At 47.4% G+C, this 18,073-nt stretch overlaps 1 protein-coding gene across 4 annotated transcripts in view; it reads left to right on the top strand.

Moving 5' to 3' along the window:
- Positions 1–18,073, top strand: part of ANO2 (anoctamin 2) — a 383,296-nt gene that overhangs the window by 316,047 nt on the left and 49,176 nt on the right. For all 4 annotated transcript variants that reach the window (XM_045364578.2, XM_074006133.1, XM_074006134.1 and 1 more), the window contains 3 exons: positions 13,880–13,991; positions 16,205–16,262; positions 16,406–16,506. In XM_045364578.2, coding sequence (XP_045220513.2) covers positions 13,880–13,991; positions 16,205–16,262; positions 16,406–16,506 — 271 coding nt within the window. The remainder of the gene's footprint in view (positions 1–13,879; positions 13,992–16,204; positions 16,263–16,405; positions 16,507–18,073) is intronic.

Genomic DNA, 18,073 nt, shown 5'->3' with positions numbered 1-18,073 from the left:
ACCACGTGGGTCAGATGCCCCAGGCGAGGAAGACGGCAGGGAGGCAAGCTGTGAGTGCAGCCGTCTGTCTCACGTGCACAGGGAGAGCGGAGCTCCCCAGGCTTTGGGATCCTGCGTGCTTATAAGTTTTAAACAAGAAAGAAATTTTTTAAAAATGTGCAAGGCCACCAGAAATCTCTCTCTCTTTTTTCAAAAATAGACAGGATCTCGCTCTGTTGTCCAGACTGGGGTGCAGTGGCATGATCATAGCTCACAACAGCCTTGAACTCCTGGGCTCAAGGGATCTCCCACCTCAGCCTCCTGAGTAGCTGGGACTCCTGGTGTGTGCCATGGCATCTGGCTAAATTTTTTTTTTAACTTTTTGTAGAGAAGGGGATCTCATTTTGTTTCCCAGGCTGGTCTTGAACTCCTGGGCTCAAGTGATTCTCCTGCCTCAGTCTCCCAAAATGCCAGGACTACTGGTATGCGCCAGCGTGCCTGGCCCCTCCCGGGAAGTTTTGAGTCTAAACTTTTCTTCCAGTTCTAAGCTACTCTAGCAAAAGGCAATATATTCTTACTGAGGAGAGAAGAGCAGGAGGAAAGGAACAGGACGGGGGAAAAGTTGGTATCACAGATACGAATGACTGCCGGGCCACCAAACATTCTTTAAAGAAGCATATTTGGGGTATATATGAATCTAATTTTCTAAATGTGGATAGTGTTTGTTTTTGGAGCATGGGGTGAAAGTGTTGGCTTTATTGGATGCAGTGCTCTGAGATGGGGGGTCTGCTCTCTGCAGTGGAGCCTGATCAGGGACAGAGTCCAGCAGAGGACATGGGTGGGCCTGGCCGGCGTGGGCTGGAGAGGGGAATGGGGCCTATACCTTTCTGGGGGGGACACCACAGTGCTGGTCATTTGCAATCTGGCCTGAAAGTTGGGTCTGCTGGCTTGTATTCTCTTCCTGCTTTGCACCGGGATCCTGGTTCTCTGGGGCTCCTGGCTCTCTGGGTGGCCTCAGCCTGTGGGGGAGAAAGAACCTCCCAGGGTGTGACCAGGGGGATTCTATGCTTGTCGGGGGGCCCCTCCATGATGTTGGCTTAAATTATTCTAAATGTTGCCTGGGAAAGAGAGAGGATGGCAGGAGGCTGTGACTACTAATAAAACGATGTGAGTACGGTTATAGCCCAAGTATGTGGAGCACCCTTACCAGTTATGTAAGACTACAGTCATTAATCCCACTGTTTAGAACACTTAGTATAACTGGTAATAATTCCTTCCCAAACATGACCTGTGACCATGAACACGTCTCTCGTTTCCCTACTAAGTCCTTGGAGCACTCATCTCTTCTGTTAGCAAGAAGTACAATATCTTCCTCTTCCTCTCCCTCTCTTTGGATTTTCTGGGAGCCCAGGGACTAAAGCATCCAGAAGAGAAGGAAGGGCCGTGGTCCTCCTCCTCTGTTTGCACCTTTTCTCCCCGGATCCCCTCTCCACCTCACTAGGGAACTGGAGTATTTTCCTCTGCCTCTCCCTGATCCTCCCACATCTCTGGAGAAAATGCATCTCTTCATAACTGCAACTCTTGCAGGATGAATTCTCCCTCTTGGTTCTTCCTAGGCATCAGCCAAGCCATTTCTTCTCCTCGTCTCTTCACTGCTGTGAGTAAGGGCTTCATTAGAGTCGCTTCCTTTGAACCATCGAAGGGGAATTGTTTCCTGCTGCAATCCTGAGTGGTAGAGGGGTCAGGCCAGCATCCAAAGTTAAACAGAGAGATTCCTGGGTAGAACCTGCCCTTCGCTCCTTGGGTCTCACTGCTACAGAACATTGCTGCTGGCCACACCCCTCTGATGGCCACTGGCCACACCCCTCTGATGGGAGAGGCTGGACTGCTGCTGAGGCGGCCCCTCCTTACTCCAGGCCTGGACAGCATGGGCCCTTCCAGGAAGGACACTCTTCTCCTTTAGGGCGGGCTCAGTCTAGGGGCTGCAGCTGTCAGGGTTTCTTGTTTCTAGGACACATATGTTACCTCCACCCTCATCTCCAGGATGCCACCTGACACCCAGACCCATAGCAAGGGCCCCTGCTCTCCCTGGGAACCCACCCTGGGAACACGCAGCTTGCCACCTTCATTCTTCAAAATGCCACAGATCCTACGATTGCCTATTTCGCCTCCCTGGCCCTCGGTGATTCCTAGGGACCTCACCACCCCAAGTGATGCCAAAATGTGCCCCCCAACCTTCTAAGAGGGCTCTGTAGGGGATTTTTAGCTAATTTGCTAGCATCTCTTTTACTAAAGAAGTAGAAACAAATGTGCAAATATCTGATGGAGCGCCTTGCTGTGCCATCATCATAAGAGCAAATCTTTGAGCCCTTACACCATGCTTGGTGCTTTCCATGCTGCATTTCCCAACAAATGTTGAAGGAAAGTACCATTTTATGAATCAGGACACTGAGGCTCAGAAAGATAAATTCCCTTATCTGGGAACTCTAGGACAGAAAGGTCTTCTGACTTCCAGCCCAGGGTCCCCCTCTATTCTTCCGTCAAAGCCTCATGAATCATATTGTAGAGCACAGAAGACCAGAAGCAGGAAGGACCTGGGAAATCACCCAGTCCAACCTTGACATTGAGGCTTAGACTTGCTTGAGGTGCTGACTCCTCCAAGCTGGCTGGGTACTTCAAAGGATGATTCTCAGTTCATACAGTGTTCTAATGGCCTTGGGTCATGAGTCGGGGTTTGGGGGTTTTGGGTTTTGGGGGACAGTATCACAGGGGCCAAGGAGAAGCATAGGAGCCAAGAATTTAATGTGTCCAACTCTGAACACATAATTTTTCCTCCAAATCTGGTGCCTTTCACTGATTCTTCCCATCTCAGGAGATGGCACCACCAGTCACCCAAATGCTCACTTCCAAGTCCAAGTGCCATCCTGGTTGTATCTTTCTGTCTCTCCCTGGCACTCTCACTCCTTGGAGCTCGCTCTCTCTCACCCCTAGGATCCATTCTGCTGGTAAGTATTGTTCATTCTACCTTCAAACATATTCCAGATCTGACCACTTTTCACAAGTTTCATCCTCACATTGACTGGTTTGTGCCTGGACAACGACACACTCACAATTTGTCTCTCTGCTTCCACTTCTGTCTCCCCGCCACACTCCCCCCCCTCCCCCCCGCCACAGTTCACTTTCTGTGATTTTTTAAAAATTTAATTTCGTCACATCCTTCCCCTGTTCAGAAACCTACAACAGCTTCCCATTGTACTTCCTGTGGCTCACAGAGCCCCACATTGACTCTCCAGCCTTCCTCTCCAATTTCCCCTCCCAGTACTTCCACCAGGCTCAGGATGCTCCAGTTGTGTGGACCGGCCAATTCCTTGCACAGCCTTGGGGTTCTCCATGAGGACTTTGCCCAGGCTGATGCCTCCCCCTGGAGTTCTCCCCAGCTCCTGGGGCTGACTTCTCCATACCCTGCAGGTCTCAGCTTAGAGGTCACCTCCTCAGAGGCCTTTCCTGACCACTCTGACCAAAACAGTCTTCCCATTGCCCTTTCCTTCTGCTTCTCATATCACTACATATTCCTTCAACACCCACCGCTCTCTAAAATGGTTGCAATTGTCTCCCTCACCCTTCTAGACTGGGAGCTCCACACGGCGGGAGCTTATTGGATTGTCCACCACTGCACACCTGGTGCCCAGTGCCTGGCACATGATCATCCTCAATAGATACTTGTCGAATGAGAAAAGATAATGGTGGGAAAGACAGGAGACTTTCCTCTGGGTTGTTTTCCTCTGGGAAGACATGAGGGGTGGGCTGAGGATGGAGTGGCTGTATGCCTCCTCCCTCAGGTTCTAGACCAGTGTGTGCATTTGCCAGATGACTCAGGGGTGTTAGGGGTGCCTGTGATTAGGGACAGGGCACACCTTCCTGCTGTCTCCTCACTCCTGTCCTTGCCACAGGGAAAAACATCTCAGGGAAATTGTCAAGTGCTTGTATGGTCCTTGGCACATAGTAGGTGCTGGATATAGGAGGATTCTCATGATTGGCCCATAACAGAATATGTTTCTGTCTCTCTCTCTCTCTCTCTCTGTCTCTCTCTCTCTGTCTCTGTCTCCCCTCCCCCTCTCTCTGTCTCTCTGTCTCTCTGTCTCTCTCTCTCTCTCTCTCTCTCTCTCTCTCTCTCTCTCTCTCTCTCTCCAGGGCTCCCTTCCTGTTTAGGTCCCTTTTTTTCTTAAAAGGAGATGTGCCGGGGGCGCTGTCACCCTGGCCTAGGCTGCTAGCCAGCACAGTAGGTCTCATGCTCCTTTGCATAGGTGCAAGAGTTACCTCCCTGACTCTGAGAGATAAGCCCCGTGTGGTAGGAAGCTCTCTGGGGCCGCAGGAGTATCTCAGGTACATCCTCCAGATCCCCAGTTCAGGTGCTCTCAGCTCCCTCAGGCTATGAGCTGGCTGCCTTGTCATCCAGCTAGCTGACTTCTCCTAGGGTGATTTCCACCCTACCCATGGCACTACCAAGGCAACAGCATCACACCAGGTACCCGGATAGTCCCTCCACCTGCCCCCGATTCCCAAATGAAGGGCAGCCCAGATGGTTGTGCTGTCAGCAAACATTGCTGTTTGCAAAGGCGTGACCTGCCTTAGGAAGAGGTAAGGGGAAGAGCAAGCACTTTTGCTTGGGCATCCTCTTGTTCTGTTTTGCTGCCATCGTTATGCATTTGCCAGCTGGGCTGTCGAAGACGCCAGTCAGGAGGAGCTGCTTTTCCAAGACTCAGAGCCTGCAGCTGGCATCCTCTCCTGGCCGTGCTGTTTCCATATGATTAGGATGGAGCTCTGGGGACTTTCAGTCCTGAGCTGGCCTCCTGGGATGAAGCTGGGCTTTCATACTAATTGTTTTCCAAGGCAGTTTACAGCTGGGTCATTTGCACTCATATTTTTTCATGACATGATGCAGCAGAGGATTAACACTTAAAAGAAAAGGGCTGATGGTGGGAATGGCTCTGCACAGAAATTCCCTCTGATTGTCCTTTCTGGCTGGAAGTGGAGTCTGCCCTCTTTGTTGGGATCCTGCTCTGCAGGTCGGAAGCAGGTAAAACTTCCAGATGGCCTCTAATCAACCTGGGGTGCCTCCCGGGGGAGGTGCTATGTTAGGGGCACATGAATAATAGAGAGGGTTGCCTGTCTACCTCCTCACCCTCTCTCCATTAGATTCCCCTCCTTCGTATCCCCATAGCCATGGAATCTAAAGGTACTTTATTTGGAGTTGTTCAGAGCGCAAGGATGGACCATTTTTTCATGGGGTTCAAATTCAGACTCCTCCAGAAGTCTGTCTTACGAGGAATCCTGCCTAGTGGCCTGAGATGCAGACAGCCCTTCCTGACCTTCAGACGTCACCCCATCCCACCTGGCCTCTGGGAACACTTGCTCCATTTCTTCATTTCTTTCCTTCTTTTCTTTTCTTTTCTTTTTTTTTTTTTTTGAAACAGAGCCTTGCTGTCATCCAGGCTGGAGTGCGGTGGCATGATCTCAGCTCACTGCAACCTCTGCATCCTGAGTTCAAGCAATTTTTGTGCTTCAGCCTCCCAAGTAACTGGGACTATAGATGTGCACCACCACGCCCAGCTAATTTTTTTATTTTTCATAGAGATGGCGCTTTGCCATCTTTGCCAGGCTGGTCTCAAACTCCTGGCCTCAAGTGATCTGCCCTCCTCAGCCTCCCAAAGTGCTGGGATTACAGGCACGAGCCACTGCACCTGCCCACTTGCCCCATTTCTTCAACCGTGTAGTCTCTGTCACAGGTAGGTGAGGCTGTCTGTGTTGGCTTGTGAAAGGGATCCAGAAGCCAAAGTGGAGCTCCAGGCTGTGGCATCCCTCCTTGCCTCAGACCTTCATTTGTTCCCTCCCTGGGAGGTGCTCTCCTGAGACCCCTTTCCCAGAAGGCTCGGCCAAGCACACACTGTGACTCAGAGCTGCTCCAGGCTGGGGCACCAAACTGATTTTGTGGCCTGTCACATGGATTTGGATCGTTTATTGGAAATGCTCCTTATTTATGGTGGCTCATGGCCCTAAAGCACAGGCACAGGCTGTTTTTTAGAAATAAAACTCATGAATAATAGCCAGGCCTATGACTTATCAGTGTGGAGGAATTGAATCACTCATTTCCAGTTGGAGGAAAGGCCTCTGAAGTGACTAGATCCTCTTTGCAGGGAACTTGGAGGAAATTCCTGTAGGGACTGGGAGATCTGAGGACACACAGTTCAAAGGGGATGATAAAATAAAATTAAAGACACGTGCCACTCCACATCTCATACCGATCACCTTCTAGATATGTTTTCCAAATTTTCAGACCCTCAGATCTGATTGCTTATTTTTTTAGGTGACGTGGGCTTAAGTTTTCTTGCCCCAAAAATATTTAAAAGAGATGAGATGTGGTTGAGTTATTGTTAAATTGGATGCCTCAGGCACACCGGACAGAGGCTCAAATTCCTATTGAAAAAAGGGAAAAAAAAAAAAAACATCCTATTGAAAAGTTCTCCCTTTCTTCCTTCCCTTTCATCCCTCCTCCCTCTTCCTCCTTCTTTTTCCCCCTTCCCTTCTCTTTCTTCTTCCTCTTCTCCTCCTCTGCCTTCCACGGTATCTGCCTGTTTCCCTAATGTCTCTCATTTGTTACCCAGATCAGTTGCTGCCCCTTCCCCATGCTCATCTTGAAGCAGAACCCAGTCCTTCAGCAGTCCCCCAAGAGCAAATCCAGAACACCTTCAAGGAATCATTATTGAAAATTCTGTGGAGAGGCACACAAAGAGGTCACGCTGCAAACCTCACAGTGGCACTTAATGAAGACTCCCAGTGGGCCCTCCCCACACCTGTCAGTCCATTTCCTCTATGCCCTTCCCCTCCCATCGCACTGGCCCTCACCCTGCTGGGTCCTGCCTCCAACTCCAGCACCCCCATCTCTTAGGTTAGGTCGGCGAGTTTGAGTCTTCTGGTTGCTCCTGTCGTATGGCTACACCTGTCATCTGCTCAGAAAAAAAAGTCCCTCCTTAGAATTTGTCCTCCTTGGAATATGACAGGGAATTTTTAATATGGGACAAATTTTTTTTTCATTCTTCCAAACACATTTTTCCTATCATTCATTCACTCATTTATTCATTCAATGCGTGTTCATCGTAGAGCACATCTGGCAATAGCTGGGGTCTGCCCGGAAGCTGTCTCTTTGGGACCTTGCTCACGGAGAAAAGCCCTCCAAGCTATGTGGGGGTGGGGCAAGAGTGGGGGCGCGGTGAACGCGAGGGTTCAGAGCCATATGAGGCTGCGGAGTGATGAGATCTGGAAACCGAAAGTGATCTGTCAATGGCAGACACTTCCACTGGGCCTCAGAATTGTCTCCTGTAGTTAAGGGGAATGAGAATCAGGCTGAAGATGGGGATGTGGCATGTTCAGGCAGGTGAGGACCTGATATGCACAAATCAGGCAGGGAGGACCTGGCCTCTTGATGGCAGGGAGGAGAAAGGCCTAAGAAGCTAAAGATCTTACGGGGCGTTTGCTAACATGCATAACTAAAGAAGAAATGCCAGAAGCGGCAGTGCTAGCTGGAAACGGTGAGCACAAATCATTATCCAGATGATTATTTGGTGAAGCAGTGCAGGATCACCCAGATCTTTTATCTCAGGGGGCCATACCCACCCAGGCGGGACCAAAAGGAGAAAACTACAAAACTTTCCACCAGCAGGGGAATATCACAGAAGGCTTTTCCAACTCCTGTAGAATTCCAGTTCAACTCCTGTAGAATTCCAATTCAACTCCTATAGAATTCCAGTTCAACTCCTGTAGAATTCCAATTCAACTCCTGTAGAATTCCAGTTCAACTCCTATAGAATTCCAGTTCAACTCCTGTAGAATTCCAGTTCAACTCCTATAGAATTCCAGTTCAACTCCTGTAGAATTCCAATTCAACTCCTATAGAATTCCAGTTCAACTCCTGTAGAATTCCAGTTCAACTCCTGTAGAATTCCAATTCAACTCCTATAGAATTCCAGTTCAACTCCTGTAGAATTCCAGTTCAACTCCTGTAGAATTCCAGTTCAACTCCTGCTATAGAATTCCAATTCAACTCCTGTAGAATTCCAGTTCAACTCCTGCTATAGAATTCCAATTCAACTCCTGCTATAGAATTCCAATTCAACTCCTGCTGTAGAACTCCAATTCAACTCCTGTAGAATTCCATTTCAACTCCTGTAGAATTCCAGTTCAACTCCTGTAGAATTCCGGTTCAACTCCTGCTATAGAATTCCAATTCAACTCCTGTAGAATTCCAGTTCAACTCCTGTAGAATTCCAGTTCAACCCCTGCTATAGAATTCCAATTCAACTCCTGTAGAATTCCAATTCAACTCCTGTAGAATTCCAGTTCAACTCCTGTAGAATTCCAATTCAACTCCTGCTATAGAATTCCAATTCAACTCCTGTAGAATTCCAATTCAACTCCTGTAGAATTCCAATAAAACTCCTGTAGAATTCCAATTTAACCCCTATAGAATTCCAATTCCACCCCTATAGAATTCCAATTCAACCCCTGTAGAATTACACTGCTGTCTCCAGAGTCCCTGGTGGCCAATGCTCTTTGCAAAGTAGCACCAAAGGATTGCTTAGCTTTCCCACTCTCATGTCCTTCCCCAGGGCCGTGGATCCTGAAGTCTCACCCCTGCCTGTCTCTTTAATAGGTCTCTGATCAGGCTCGGATCATGACAGGTGCTGTTGGTCCCCTGGCTCTGCTGCCATTCTCCACTGATACTGTTTTACTACTGTGTCTAACAGCTTAGAAATTTCCTCTCTGAATTACTGCAGGTCTTTCTTAGAACTCCAAAGTGTTGTTTAACTTGCTCAGTTTTGGAGGATGTGTTGTTTGGATGATGTTGGAATCAGTTCCCAGTGATTTATACTAGACGGTATTAGAGTGTCACACTCAAACACTGTTTCTCTCAAACACACTTCTCCTCACCTACAACTGATCACTGGCTCAACAGGCATATAGGCCTTGGACTTTGGCTCTAGGCACCCTCAGTGACCTCTGGGCCTGCTCAGAAACACTATCCATACTTTCCGAGGGCTTGAGTTGGGGCAAGTCTTTCTCTTCATTTAGGAAAGTTACAAGTGGTACCTTAGGACCTGTCTGTCCCAGTTTCCCTCGCCAGCTGCGGTAGTCAGTTTCAGCACATCTAAATGTTGGAGCATATTCAGGAGACATGTTGTAAGCCTCCAACATTTAGTTCTTGCTCCTATTGTAGTTAAGCCAGGTGTTTGGAGGACAGCCTTCCATATGGTGATTCAGGAATCTGGGCTTCCTCTTTCCAGTGGTACTATTGACATTTTCCCTAGGAGATGACGGAAGAGAGAGAGAGCAGAGGACCTCACAGGAAACACTGAGGCCCAGGCTTGGAAACAGCATATGCCACCTCCACTCATCTCTCTCTGGCCACAGCTCCTTCATATTACCCCCATCTAGCTGTGTATCTAGGAGGAGGGAATGCATGTGATGAGCCCCTGGCCAATCTCTCCCTCCCCATCTCATCCAGGAGGCTGGGGAGGCCTCACACAAGTAAGACTCTTGGGGGTCTGCTCTTGTACTCCAGGGTTATTCTTCCTGCAGCAACCCTTGCTATTGATGAATTTTTAATATTAAAATCTGTATGTGTCTACTTATATTTTTGTTAAATCTTCTACAACATTTTTACCAAATACGGTATTTCCTAAACAATGCATTATGCAGTTGAAGATGCTCAGCAAAGTAATCCTATTCACTACAGTTCTCAGTCCCATTGAGTGTTCTCTGGCAGCTTAGTCCCCACACAAAGACCCCGACATTGGTGGTCTTCAAGCCTTGGACACATTAGAGGCTCTTCAAGACTCAGGGGAGGCCTACGTGCTTCAGTCTTCCTCTAAAGGGCCATCTTTACACATGCAGTTGTGCAGTGTGAGAGGGTCGTTGGTAATGCACCAGCAAAAGCAGTCATCGCTGGAGTGGCACAGCATCTCCTAATACTCAAGACAGTGTTGTAGGATTGGCAGTGAATGAAGGGCTCACTGTGCTGTGTGGGAAACTGGAACATGGCAATGCAGCCTTTCCCTAAGACTCTTTCTGCCCTGAGATGGGAGATGATACTCTGCTGCTGACAGGTCAATCTGGGAGAGACTTGGCAGTGAGCAAAAGCCTCTCCACAGAGACCTTGCTCAGTGAAGCTCCTTGAAGGAAGGGGGAAGCCTTTATTCATTTTGGCCTGGCACCTGACACACAGCTGGTGCTTGATGAATGTGACCTGCAAAGGACAAATATTTCTTAGGCGCATCAGGTTGGACTGGGAGTGGAAGGTGGGGAGGTGAAAGAGAGTGTGTGATGAAAACAACAATGGGTCAAACATTCTGATTGCAAAAAGTGTTGTTGTTAACAACTATTTTTTTGAGGCAGGCAGATCTGGGTTCACATCTTACATGTGTCACTTACCTGCTATGTGATCTCGAGCAAGGCTGTAACCTCTCTGGGCCTCAATTCCCTTTATCTACAGAAGTGACACTTAATGCCTACCTCACCCAGGAAGGTGAGGGTTAAGTGAGGTGATGACAGTGCACACCTATGTATGGTGCCTTCTGTCACACACAGAGGATGGGAGCAGATGCTTTTTTGCAGCACCCACCTCCCGCTGGCCCACCCTGGAGGTGACCTTCAGATGGTTCCTCTGTACCAATGACTTCCTGCCACTCTCTGTCTATGAGCGTTCTCTGATTGTGGGAGCAGGTTCACCCGTGCATAGAACAAGCTGGAAGAGCCAGGGAGTTAGCCCCAAAGGTGATATTCAGCCAGGGAGGGGCTCCTGTTTGATCTCCCATTTCAGTGTGCAAATTTGGAGGTGTGCTTCACAGTTTCTTAGGAGGTCTCCAGTGCGGCTGAACCCCAGTTGATGCAGCATTAACCTGTTCATGAGCATATTTATCTTAGGTTTCCACTCTCCTCATTCTCACCATCCCACTCCTTTACAAAGCTTTCTGGGAGCCCCTCTCAAATAAACTACTTCCTCCTAAATCCTTGCCTTAGGAAGACTCCAAACACATGGACTGGAGGAATCAATGATAATGACTGTTGTCAGTTTTCAAAGGGCGCAGGTATGGGTAGTTAACACAGGGACATATAAAGCATAACAGAAGAAAACAAGATTACTAACTACCCGCTGAAGGCATCTAGTAATGCTTCCAGAAAGAAAGCGTGGCACTGTGTGATTTGGAGAGTGTGGTACGGTGTAATCTTGAGGTTGTGATGCAGTGTTATGTGGAGAGTGTGGTACGACGTAATCTGGAGAGGGTGGTACACAGTGATCTGGAGAGTTTGGTATGGTGTGAATTGGAGTGTGTGGTGCGTTGTGATCTTGAGGGTGTGGTACAGTGTGATCTGGAGAGTGTGGTACGGTGTAATCTGGAGAAGATGGTACACTGATCTTGAGGGTGTGGTACGGTGTGATCTTGAGGGTGTGGTACAGCATAGTCTGGAGAAGGTGGTACACTGTGATCTGGAGAGTGTGGCACCGTGTGATTTGGAGAGCTTGGTATAGTATGAATTGGAGAGTTTGGTATGGTATGAATTGGGGAGTTTGGTATGGTATGAATTGGGGAGTTTGGTATGGTGTGAATTGGAGAGTGTGGTACTGTGTGGTCTGGAGGATGTGGTACTGTGTGATCTGAAGAGTTTGGTATGTTGTGAATTGGAGAGTTTGGTATGGTATGAATTGGAGAGTGTGGCACTGTGTGATCTGGAGAGTTTGGTATGGTATGAATTGGAGAGTTTGGTATGATGTGAATTGGAGAGTGTGGTACTGTGTGGTCTGGAGGATGTGGTACTGTGTGATCTGAAGAGTTTGCTATGTTGTGAATTGGAGAGTTTGGTATGGTATGAATTGGAGAGTGTGGCACTGTGTGATCTGGAGAGTTTGATATGGTATGAATTGGAAAGTGTGGTACTGTGTGGTCTGGAGAGTTTGGTATGGTGTGAATTGGAGAGAGTGGTACTGTGTGGTCTGGAGAGTTTGGTATGGTGTGAATTGGAGAGTGTGGTACTGTGTGGTCTGGAGAGTTTGGTATGGTGTGAATTGGAGAGTGTGGTACTGTGTGGTCTGGAGGATGTGGTACTGTATGATCTGGAGAGTGTGGCACTGTGTGATTTGGAGAGTTTGGTATGGGGTGAATTGGAGAGTGTGGTACTGTGTGGTCTGGAGGATGTGCTACTGTGTGATCTGCAGAGTGTGGCACTGTGTGATCTGGAGAGTTTGGTATGGGGTGAATTGGAGATTGTGGTACTATGTGGTCTGGAGGATGTGGTACTGTATGATCTGGAGAGTTTGGTATGGTGTGAATTGGAGAGTGTGGTACTGTGTGGTCTGGAGGATGCGGTACTGTGTGATCTGGTGAGTGTTGTATGGTCTGATCTGGAGAGTGTGGCACCGTGTGATCTGGAGAGTTTGGTATGGAGTGAATTGGAGATTATGGTACTGTGTGGTCTGGAGGATGCGGTACTGTGTGATCTGGTGAGTGTTGTACGGTCTGATGTGGAGAGTGTGGTAGTAACTCACCTGGATATTAAAGGATATAAAGGATTTCTGCATAAGGAGGTGGGTGAGGGAAGGGTATTCCGTGGAAGAAACAAGGTTTTGTGTCCATTTCTTCAGCGATGCTTACAAAAGCTATATGTGGATTTGTGGAGCAGGCAAGTTAGGGGGCCCATACACTCGTCTCATGTGGATGCAGAACTCCTCAGGTGGCGTGGCCCTGCCATCAGTTATCTCTGCTCAGCACACTTTCAGGCCGTGCTTCTTGGTCCATATGATGTAGTATTAGTGCTTTTCTTCTACCTCTGAAGACTGTGGCCCTGTGCGATAAGCCTAATATTTGTGTTCCCCAAAATTCTTATGTTGAAATTCTGACCGCCAAGGTGATGGTATTAGGAGGTATGGTGTTTGGGAGGTGATAAGGTCATGAGGGCAGAGCACACATATATGGGAAAGAGTCCTATGTAAGAGGCCTGAGAGAGATGCCTTTCCCCTTGACCAGGAGACGACAGTGAGAAGGTGCTGTCTATGAGCCAAAAGACAGGCCCTCACCAGACACCAAATCTACCTTGATCTCAGACTTCAAACCTCCAGAATTTGAGAAGTAAATGCCAGGTTTTCATGAACACTCAGTTTATGGTCGTTTGTTATAGCAGCCCCAATGGACTAAGAACACCCTGTCATCTCTTGTGCTTGCCATGCCATTTGTCATGGTCTGTGGAGTCCTCCTGAGTGTCCTGAACAGTTGTCCACTGGAGCTTCCTGTATCTCTAGTCTTCTTAAGGCACCTATGAGGTTTCTGCTCAGTGTCTCTGAGTCCTTCTGGGAATGCCAGCTGACTCCTCTGCTTGGACCTGATAGAACACCCTGGGCCCATGACCTGTGAGTCTGAGATCTTAGGCTCAAGCTGTTTGTTTCACTCATCTTGTCTATAACAAGCTTTCATCATTGGAGTAAATGACCGGGAAATGTCTTAGGTTACCTAGAGCATATGCAGATGACTGCTTTCCTGCATTCATCCAAATTAATGCCAAAATTCATTCAGCATTTTTTTCTGCTAAAATGAAAGAGAGAAAGAGGAATCAAGAGGAATCAAGACGGCGAAAGACGGCGATCCTCTATTTTTTTTACCCTTCTGTAACCTCGTATTACCTGGCAGACCACCTGGGCTTCAGATGACTTCAGATCTGACGTGCCTGAGAGATGGGTCTCGTGGTTTTTGCTGTGAAGGAGTCAGCTGAGAGATAGTAGCTTGTGTCTAGGTCAAAACTCTGGAGAGGTGAGAAATCTCACCCCAATCTCATCAGCCTCGCTCTTTTCTTACAGAGGTTCCGAAAACAGAGCAGACTTTTGAAGAGCGCCTGATCCTCAAAGCTTTCTTGCTCAAGTTTGTCAATGCCTACTCCCCCATCTTCTATGTGGCCTTTTTCAAGGGGAGGTGAGTATGATGGTGTCATGAGTAGAAAGGCAATTTTTCACTAAGACTTGGTTCTCTACTGTCAGGACAATAGGGTCAGCCTGTCCCCATTGCCCACTCATCCTCACCCCACTTCCACCTGCCTTCCCATGGAGAAGGAATGCTAGCATGCAATCATTTTGAATTAGCATCTTGAGATTCTGATGACCCTGGCATTTTACAGGGATTTGACTGTAGGCCCTGAAGAGAAAGTTTTGAAAGAATTTGTGTCTCCCAACTTTGAGGATGAGGCAGGAGGGAATTTCACATCTAGCCAGTGACCCTGGATCTTGTAATGCAATTCTGATGCCAACTACCTGGAGTTAATACAGATTTCACAGGTTAAGGACACAGCCCCTCACAAGACTTCCCTCACTTCATACACCAGTGGCAAGCTCTGGGGTTCTCAGGCCACTGGCAGTTGTGACCCACTGGCTGTAATTCCAGATTTCTCATTACTCCATCAAATTCAATAATTCACTAGAATGACTCACAGAACTCAGAAATGTGCTATACTTACAACTGAAGTTTTATAGTAATAGAGGGATGTAAATCCAAATCAGCAAATGGGAGAGGCATATAGAACTAGGTTTAGGAGGTTCTTAATCATGAAGCTCCCATGTCCTCAGGATGTGTCACCCTCCTGGCACATTGGAGTGGCATGATTGATAGAATCATTTGCCATGTGAGTGAACTCAATCTCCAATGCCCTTCCCTTGCCCTGAGATTGGGCTAGTATCACATGACTCAAAGCCTCAACCAACATGGTTGATCCTTCTGGCCTGGCTTGCCCACATCCTGAGTAATCTCATTAGCATAAATTTAGGTATAGTCCTAGGGGTCTACCAGGAATAACAAAGATGCTCCTATCACGGGAAATTCCAAGGATTTAGGTGTTCATGCAGGAACCAGGGACAAAGGCCAGTGAAATTCTTTATTATACAATCAGTCTGGATATAAAATCACTTTGATAAATTTTTTTTTATGATCAAGCCAGTTGGCTACCTACAAGGAAATTTCCCAATAGACGTCAACCAACAACACATCAGGAAAGCTTCCCTAGAACTAAAAGCTCGTTAAGCAGGCACTAATAGCACGAGCTGTCATCATCCACACTTGATAATTTCTTACAGAGGTGTTTGTCATCCACACCACAGCCCCCTTCTCAGGACCTCTCCCCTTGGCTGACATGAAATTATAGAAGCAGAGAGACTATCCATATTAAGAAGTATACACTTCATTGGTGCTTTCAATGTAGATTTAGTGGCAATAGCAAGTTACATGCATATGACATTCTAGGCAAGAAAAAAGAATCCTGACCCTTAGATGAACGATGGTATACTAGAAGAGATAGTCTTAGCAATAGCACACTGTAATCTCCAGTAAGTGATTATATCCAGTAAGTGATATCAAAAGAGGTGTAAAGAAAGTGTTGGGGGAACAGTTATGAACGGAGACAAGAAGAAGACTTCAGCAAAGGAAAGGCTTACACTCAGCCTTAAATGGATGAGTAGGATCTCAACAGATGAACACGGGGATGACACTGCAGTAGGTAGGATTATTCAGATTGTCTGTCTGGTTCCATGGTGGGCTTGTACCATTTTGCTTCCCCGACCTGCACCATTTTATTATCACCCAATAAAATAGACTCTACTTAGAAGAGGAATGAGACCAGCTTCTTTTATTCCTTTGAATATTTTCAGCAAGAAGTCAAGAATTTTTCTTTTCTGACCCCAGGAATCTCTATTTGCAACTTTAGTCCATCTCACCCTCCCTTTCCTGGGAATGAGAAACTCTTATTAAGGAGTTGCAATCAGAGCTGTGTTCTTGACACTAGTTAGGGAAGAAGGTGTGACGACAGTGCACTTAGAGATAATCCAAACTGCATGGTGTTTAGGCGCGCGCGCACACACACACACACACACACGCACGCACGCACCAGGCCCAGCTTCATCCTCTGCCCAGCTTATCCCTCTCCTCTGACATTTGACTGGGTTAAGAAGTGAACCCCAGGTGTTACAGGGGGTTACTTGTTGATAACGGTGTGCACTCCTATCCTTGAGTGATCTAGCACTCGCCCTGACCAGTGCTTTCGAAGAGGACAGTGGTGGTGGTATTCCCCTCAGAAGACATGTCCTTGAGCCACCCTTCATGCTTTCTCTTCCCCTAACTCTTCCCACACTGTTTGATTTCAGGTTTGTGGGCAGGCCTGGAAGCTACGTCTATGTATTCGATGGTTACCGCATGGAAGAGGCAAGTACAGCCACTGGTGTTTCATGCCTGGCACCCCAACCCAGCCCCATTCTTATCTCCAGCACAGCATGGCTTCATTTGCGCCCCTGCTTCTCAGAGCTCCGCTTGTTCTAACCAGTCCTTTCCTTATCTTCTCCCTGCAGTGCGCTCCAGGGGGCTGTCTCATGGAGCTCTGCATTCAGCTCAGCATCATCATGTTGGGGAAGCAGTTGATCCAGAACAACATCTTTGAGATTGGAGTCCCGTACGTAATGAACTCCTCTAACCTCTCTCCTTGCTGCCAGGGGTTAGCCCAGAAGTGCCAGGCTTTCACCAGGTTATCTATGGCCTTTCCTCTTCTTAGACAGCTTGGTGATTTAATTCTCTGTCAATTTGCTGATAACTTTCCCCATGGGGCAAACCTTGCTTGCCATTCTGATTTGAGATGTTGGAGGCTCAGAAAGATTTACCCTTGGCTTAAGTACACATAACTAGTAAGTAGCAGAGCCAGGAGTCAGATCTCTTGGCTCCCAGAGTACATAATATTTTAATGCTATTTGTCCTCTCAGTGAGTGAGTAAAAAAGACTCGGTATGGTGGATAAATGAATGTGAACGATTGAAATGTAATGGAATCATTTAGGACAACCTCTAAGAAGAAAATGTGGAATACATAATCTTAGGAGGGGAGGGCGGAATAGTTGGTGAAATGCAGAATGAGTTATTATCACGTGGATTCCCCCCTGTGCTCCCCAGGGTTTTATGAAAATGTCGTAGAACTTCTTTCAGTCAGGTTTTGCATTGAGATAGTCACGAAAATAAACACAGACTCACTTTGTACTGGACCTAAAAGAAGGAAGGATGGAGCAAGCTAAACTATGCTTACAGGTCAAAGAAAAATGTAACCCCCTCTGCCTTTCCTTCCTATTGCCTTGTGGTTTGGAAGAAGAGTCTGTTTCAGGGGATGCTTTTAGGCAGTCCAGCATCAGAGAGCTAGGGAATGACAGAGATGCCCAGGGGTAACTGAGAGGCTGGGCCAGGTCTGCTTAGGAGGATAGATGGACAGCTTGTTCCAGGCCCAGGGTTCTTTGTAAACCACTTTAAAGATGACCATTCTGGGATGGATGTAATCGTCAGACAGTACCCATAAGATTCTGTGACACACTTTCATCTGCTTAGAGATACATTAATTGTTTGGGAAGTCATCCAATAATGAACCTTTTAAAATCCCTTTCTTTCCAAATATATTTCTTCGTGTTTGCCCAGGGTTCTTAGCTGCAGCTATTGGAATTCAGTGTGGCTACTTTAAGCAACAAAGGCATTTGTTTCAGAACAAAGTGACTGACAGAGAATGCCGTATTCTTTAAAGGCCAGAGAGTAGGCGCTGAGCTACATAACCAGGAATAACACTGTTTACACTGCAGGGGGACTTGCAGGGGATACCACTGTCTCTAGCTCATGGCTCATACTGCTAAGACAGTAAAAGAAAAACATAGATGAAACGGCCCTTGTCTTCCCAGAGCTTAACTTTTTAGTCTGGGAGACAAAATAGACTGCATATAACTGCATATTCCGTGTGTGAATTCAGAATCCAGAATAAGTAAAGGTCAGATGTTTGGGAGCAGTCAAAGAAGCCTTCAAAAGCAGAGAGGTTTCTGGCCAGGTGCGGTGGCTCACCCCTGTAATCCCAGCACTTTGGGAGGCCGAGGTGGGTGGATCACGAGGTCAGGAGTTCAAGACCAGCCTGACCAATATGGTGAAATTCCATCCATCTCTATTAAAAAAAAAATACAAAAATTAGCCGGGCGTGGTTGTGTGTGCCTGTAATCCCAGC

Source organism: Macaca fascicularis, chromosome 11 (genome assembly GCF_037993035.2).
Source record: "Macaca fascicularis isolate 582-1 chromosome 11, T2T-MFA8v1.1".
Lineage (NCBI taxonomy): Eukaryota > Metazoa > Chordata > Mammalia > Primates > Cercopithecidae > Macaca > Macaca fascicularis.
This window is presented reverse-complemented; position numbering and strand designations above follow the sequence as displayed.